We start from the raw sequence: 6,694 nt of genomic DNA on the forward strand, positions 1-6,694 counted from the left end.
CTTACAGAGCAGAAATGCATCAATCTACCACAGTTGGTGAAGAGACAGCAGCAAAGGGAAGAATCACAGCTAATGTTAAAGCCAATGTTTCAGTGCTGTAAGATGTGATTGGGCTGTAGACACTAAGACAGCTTTCAATCTTTGTTGTTAATGTACACTTCCTGCTCTGCAACAAACAGCAGACAAAATTAATGAGTATCATATGGACATAATGGAGCATTTAGAGGCTAACGTGTTTCCCTCGGGAGTTGGTGGAGTCCCAAAACTGAGCAAAAAGGAAATAAGTTATTAGGCGTACATTGGGACCAGAAACACAACTCCGAATGAATGATAATGTTAATTTTTATTCGTATCTTCAGGTTGTGTAAATTGGCAACTATTCTTACAAGTTCGCTACATCAACATAATAAGCCAGTATTGTGTTTACAGCTTGTTTCCACTCCCCCCAAGTGGCCCAAAACCTAAAAGTATATTGTTCACGTTGTCTCACTATATGGATATTAACGGAGCAATTGTTAACATTATTGGTGACAACTAGGCTTTTTCTAATGCGACAAGTCAAAATATCTGCTGTGAAAAAAACCTATTGCTTGTTTAAAAGTTATATATATATATATGTTTTAAATTGCTCCAGTCTTGGTCTGCTATGACCAGTGGCTTATAGTGGCTAATAGCTAATGTTAGCAAACTTCAGCTAGGTTTTGCTGTGAAAAACTGACATCACTAAAGTCAGTTTGTTACTATAAAACTACATTTTATTTGCCATTATCCTGTAATTGTCACTTGTGGCTATAGTGGTTGTTATACAGCAAGAGTTGCATAGGTTTGTTTTAAGGTCTGTCATTGATCGTCATGTCTTTCAGCTAATCAAAGCAGTTGCAGCTTGCTTTCCCCAATACAACTCCATCCTGCTGCCCAGATTTTTGTACAGTAAATGATGGTATCCTTCCTTCCCTTCCGGGATTATTAGTCTAAATTTAACTGATATCTGCAAGTGTATCCTTTTGCTAGTTCATGTTTATTTTACATTTGACTGACATCACACATGTGATTCCCATAACCAATTCTTCCATTGTCTGTCACTTCACTTCTAAAATTAAACACTTTGACATCTTTATGCCCCTTTAGGCACCCTTTCTGACTCACTTGGACCCTGAAGGTCCCCTTACCTCATGCTGAACACTGCTGTGCTAAAATGCTGCAGCAATGAACTTAAATGTCATTTATTCTCAGCATGATGTGCCTACATTCACTGACAGAGGCTAAGCTGTGACCTTGAAATAATGAAACACTCATAGTATTTGACATGTGTTAACTTGCAGGTCATTAGTCATCCAACGTCGATCCTAGCCCTATTCATAGCTGTGTGAAACAGCCCTGTCACTGCCTCTGGAGTTAGATGGGAACTCCCATGGGTGAAACACATCTAGATGCCAAGATTCGCACAAGAGTGGTTCCTGATCCTCTCTCTTTGTCTCTCCAAAACACACAATGTCAACTTATTTGTTCTGTCTCTACAGCAATCAACATGTCGGTACAATTCCTTAGAATAAAACGTGACTTAGTGTTTTAATACAAATTTTGCAAAGAGGAGTATGGATTTCTTTTGGAAAGACCACTAATGATAACATGATGATCTATAGCATCAATAACTCAAAAAATCTTGACTTGGTTCACTGAGCTAAGGGACTGGATATCTGGACTATTCAAGGTGGCTACCACTTAAGTGCACTGGGTGACACTCACACAGACATTATGGGCCACTTTTGTCATCAATAATTCAAACTGTAATCTGAATCTGAGGCAGCATAAAACATAATGGTGATGAACACCCTACAACTGGTTTCCACAGTTAAAGTATAAGCATTATATTTAAGGATAATTACAGAAAGCGAGAAACGTTGTCACAGTAGCAATAATGATGTGTGTCCCTGTTACTTGTGACCTTGATAAGGGGGCTCCTGATAAAGCCCCATGTCCCCTCTCCTTCTACTGACCTGCTGGTAGTTCTCTTCTTCAGGCTGGAAGCCGTTGTCAATGGGCTGAAACCTCAGGTTGATGTGAGGAAAATTGTGAAGCCAGTAAGTCCACCAGGGCGCAATATAATCCACCCGAGCCGAAGACATCCCTGCCCCGAGAAAAAGTTAGGCTACAGCCTAAATTAGCCTCCCTTTACTAACGCGAGCTGTTCGGTCCGCTGCCGGAGATCTTAATCCCGTTTCATATCAAACAAAGACAATGATCAAAGCATGCTCGTTTGTGGAAACACTCTCAGTCACACATGAGAGAAAACGTCCAAGAAGTCCTGCAGAGACAGCAGTGTAGTTGCAAAGTAGAGTTTTTTTTTCATAAAACAAGAAATAATCACAGTGCGCCCATGTCTCCGCGGACCCACAGCTCCTATCCGACCGACAGCCGCTCCAAACACACACAACCGTCACCACCGGTGACGCGCACTGAAAGAACATGAGGATACGGGCGCGCGCAGACGCCCCGCTGTGGAGTTTAGAAATAACAGTTTGCAGCCTCTCTGAGTAGTATAGTCTACAAGTATAGTCAACAAATACACATATTCACTCGCTACAAATATAATTTTAATCTCAACATAATACTTAATTGTTTAAGTTTTATCAGTTTCTCTTTGCGGAACGAGCTACTGCACTGCCACATAGCGGACAACTGGGGTGATTACAGAGGACTTTCACATACAGATATACTTTAATTCCTCTACTAGTAGGGGATGTCTGAGTCAAATACTTGCAACGTTTATCTCACAAATTGTAAAAATAGAGGTTGGCGACTATCTACAGCCTTTTTCACATCTGTAGATACTTCTGTAAAGTGAAGTCAAACCACAGGTTTTACAGATCACTTCATCCACTCTAAACCCTGTCCTCAGGTTTATCTACAACAGAAGTGTGCATATAGTAATCTTTGAATAGCATGTTTGTGCAATGCTGCACTAAAGTTGTAGCCTATTTTATAAAACACAAAACAGATTGATCCGCTGTCGATTGCCAAGTTAAATCTTTCTAAATATATTTTAGAAGTGTTTGACAGTGGCAGCCCCTTTATATAGATGTTCAAATTAATTTCCTGTAAATTAAATTATGTGCAAGGCATTTTATTGAAAAAAGCCTGAATGAATCTTTTATAGAACATCAACCACTAAGCACATGTTCTCAATGGACACATGACTACCAGAATTTGTAGAAAAGCATAAACAATGTAAACACCACAATGATGCAGTTCAGCTTTTCCATCCTTCCGGGCCATTATGTTTGGATCAGGGCATGAAAATACAGTGGACAAACACCACAGACAAATAACTCAGTTTTCAAATTTTTTTATTACAATTCTCTGTACATCACGGATTTACTTCAGCTCCTTCACAGCCAGACCTGTAAAGACAAAGAAAAGGTTAGAAAATATTCACTGCCATGAAAACATCACACCAGAAAAGACAGGGGCACTCTTTCTGCACCAAACACTTGTATTTTTCGCTAATGAACACCTACAAATCTATTCACTGAACATCCAACGCGACAGCCTGGCTTCAGTCATGCCGTTACTTAGAATGGTTGCTACACGATTTATTGTAAAATGATTATGTTAAATTACAAATTAGTTTTGCAAAAACAATTCCACCTATTATTCAACTTCATAAATGCAGTTAAAGTACACTAATCATATTTGAATCTGAGCTTGGCAGATCTCCTAAAAACAGATCAAACACTTATTTACACATTGCTTGTGTTTTTACTGGACTAGAGCTGCATCCTTATCAGAAGCGCAATCCTCGAGTTACATTTGCTTTGACAATGCTCAAGCAGCCAAAGCATACAACAGTTAACACTTGGAGAAACACGTTTGTCACAAGTTCATTCAGATTAACAGAATGAAAAATACTTAAATTCATCAGTAAAGCCCCACCAGCACCAGGGTTCACGAGTGACCTTTTAATGGAGAAGATCCATCCAAGTAGCTCATCATATATTCAAATCAAAGCAATACCTGTACACCAGTGAACAAATCACCTGTTTTGTATAATGTGTATATTTAAAGCCCCGTTAGTCATCTTAAAATGTCGACTACAGTTCCCTATTGTTAATGCTTTTTTTGGGCATACGTAACGATTGAATGTTAACATTCAGTCATTTTGGCTCCTGTCTCCAATTTCAATCGTCTTCAGCAGCCTCAAGAATTTTGTTCTAAAACTGTAAACTACCTTGGCAACAGTGTCTGCAATCGTACTTAAAGTTGCAGTTTATCATTTTCTATGAGTACCGAATATCTAGCCTCTGTGGAATCATCCCATATAAAATGGTACAAAGCCAGTCGAGTTTATTTTAAAAAGTAGTTTATACATTTGTTTTCAAGTAAGATGCACTGGTATTGTTCCAAAGGCCGAATAAACACGTGGAATCCATGTCACACATGTAAAACATCTGCAGTACGTTTTTATGAATGTTTGGAAAACTGCCATTTACATCAATTTGATTTTTATGAGCACATTGCTTCCTTTACAATGTGTTACTATGGCTACAGACATCCTCTGTAGACAAAAGGAATATATATCACACTACCACTACTTGTAGTGTACATGTTCATCCTTGTGACCCACATAGGAACATACACTAAACTAGCAGCGGTCCAAAACTTTACATAGTACATTTAAATTAGACCCAAGGAAGATGTAAACCAAACAATCTAAAAGTCAAATGTATATAATTAATTTAAATCCAAAAACCCTTCACTATGTTGCCAACTGGGATTCCCATGTTCAAACCAAGACTGCATTTTCCAGACTGCTGTGTCTCAGTTTGCTTCACAAGCTGACTTGTTATAACTTCTAATACTGACCTGGGGGCAGAGACTGCTTGAGCTTCTCCGCCTTCTCCTTGTCCGTGATGACCAGGGTGTACAGGTACCTGCTGCAGCGCACCTTGAACTTAACATTGTCCTTGTTCTTCTTGATCTTTACGGCTGAAGGAAGATAATGAAGCCAGTTCAGATTCAACACAACAGGAACCTCTACTTGAATCACAATTTAAACTTCTGTGACATAGATGGATGGAAATTTCACATGCTTGCATGTTGAGCAGACCTGCTGAGCACTCACTTTAGACTCAATGTTACACTAGAAATCATTTGGAATAAATTTAAAGTACCAACTGACAGTCTTATTTCCTCAGCAATAAATAGTAAACTACACTTGGGGACTTACAGACCCATAAAACTGAGCATGTACATCAACCAGGATAGGCAGGCCAGACAAGAGTTTAACTTACACTTGGCATCCTTCCTCCTGGCCGTCAACAGGAAATCTTTGATTTCTTCTATCTTGCGAGGCTACAAATAAAACAACAGAGCAGGAACAATCAAGACAAAGCATCAAAATGAACAGATTGTGGCTCAACTGTAAATTAATGTTAGGGGACCGGTGGAACTGACGTTTCTGTTAGAAATCGAAACTCAGCACTAGGTCCATCATTACTCTTGCAAGACTGTGAATGCATCACGAGCACATCAGCCTGAGATGTTTGGACGTCTTGCTGACGGCAAAAACAGGTTTTCATTTAAGGTAACCAACGTCAGTTACGTTAAGCTAGCCATCATTAGCTAACGTAAAACTGAAGCCTGCAGCAGATGGGAACGGCTGTTAAGTTACAGCTGACCAAACTTAGTTTCAACTGTTAAATTGATTTAACAGTTAACACATCATCGTTCATGTATGAATGCTGGTATTGGCTGGCGAACATTTCCATCCTCTGTAACAGGCTTTAGCCGGGAGTCCCAAGCTAGCGGCATTATGCTAATGCTAATCACCAAATGCTAGCCACTTTATAGGACATGTCGATTGATTTGTCACCACAAACACACATTTGAAGTTTCGCCATGTCGACATACACAAGATACAGCATTATCAGCTATGTACACGTAGCCACTGAAGTGTTTAAATGAGAACACGTCCTTACCATGCTGCCGTGTCAGCGGACTGAGCGCTGTGGAGGACCAGAGAAAGATGGAGTCAGTTTATCGGTTATAACATCGGAAAGAAAAGTGCTGGAAAGCAAATCATCATTTCGTCATTTAGCTGATGAATGAACTACCTATGCTTTGGCAGTAACATGCATGTGATTATTTGCGTTAAAGAGGATGGATGATGATTGAAATCGTTATGTTGTTTATGTGTGAACGTAAAACTCACTCAGTCTGCCAGAGAGGGGATGGAAAGGGGTGGAACTTCCGGTTAAAGATGCTTTTATACAGTGCTACGGCAGATACAGAGGGCCAATATTAAGAAACGCGCAAACGTCTCTGTGTAAAGTCATATCGAAATTTGTTTAGGATGGGTGTTCTGCGTTTACAGAGTAGTTAAATATAAATACGTGTTAAATATCGCACATCGATGATGCTTGGTGCTCAAATCGTCAAGATGGACACATAATAATAATAATAATAATCTTTATTTGTAGAGCACTTGTCAAAAACAAATTACAAAGTGCTTTAACAAGTGTAAAGACAATAATACCCAAGAGACAATAATACAAAAACAATACAAGATAAAAACATGTAAACATTGAAAAGACTAAAATACACATTTAAGATAAATATAAAATAAGTAAAATAGAATAAAATAAAAGGGATAAAATAAAGTCAAATAAAATCGGGAAAAGCTCTCCTATAAAAG

The 6,694-nt window shown here is 38.9% G+C and overlaps 2 protein-coding genes across 4 annotated transcripts in view; both read right to left on the reverse strand.

Moving 5' to 3' along the window:
* Positions 1-2,412, reverse strand: part of ttyh2 (tweety family member 2) — an 86,219-nt gene extending 83,807 nt beyond the window's left edge. For all 3 annotated transcript variants that reach the window (XM_046069914.1, XM_046069913.1, XM_046069912.1), the window contains exon 1: positions 1,998-2,412. In XM_046069914.1, the coding sequence (XP_045925870.1) occupies positions 1,998-2,126 (129 nt within the window). In that variant the 5' untranslated portion in view covers positions 2,127-2,412. The remainder of the gene's footprint in view (positions 1-1,997) is intronic.
* A 918-nt stretch (positions 2,413-3,330) lies between these two features.
* rpl38 (ribosomal protein L38) lies at positions 3,331-6,310 on the reverse strand. The gene is made up of 5 exons (XM_046069915.1): positions 6,212-6,310; positions 5,979-6,005; positions 5,292-5,352; positions 4,864-4,986; positions 3,331-3,401 (listed from the first exon to the last, which is right to left on the reverse strand). The coding sequence occupies exons 2-5, from the start codon at positions 5,979-5,981 to the stop codon at positions 3,376-3,378; spliced, it is 213 nt and encodes a 70-aa protein (XP_045925871.1). The 5' UTR covers positions 5,982-6,005; positions 6,212-6,310; the 3' UTR covers positions 3,331-3,375.
* Positions 6,311-6,694: the final 384 nt, after the last annotated feature.

This window comes from Micropterus dolomieu, linkage group LG14, assembly GCF_021292245.1.
Source record: "Micropterus dolomieu isolate WLL.071019.BEF.003 ecotype Adirondacks linkage group LG14, ASM2129224v1, whole genome shotgun sequence".
Classification (NCBI taxonomy): Eukaryota; Metazoa; Chordata; class Actinopteri; order Centrarchiformes; family Centrarchidae; genus Micropterus; species Micropterus dolomieu.

Excerpts from the sequence above, each read along its gene's own strand:
- rpl38 (XM_046069915.1), bottom strand. Across the intron at positions 4,987-5,291 it reads CAGGAGGAAGGATGCCAAGT|CCGTAAAGATCAAGAAGAAC; the intron begins GTAAGTTAAACT and ends ATCTTCCTTCAG. Across the intron at positions 3,402-4,863 it reads CAAGCAGTCTCTGCCCCCAG|GTCTGGCTGTGAAGGAGCTG; the intron begins GTCAGTATTAGA and ends TTGTCTTTACAG.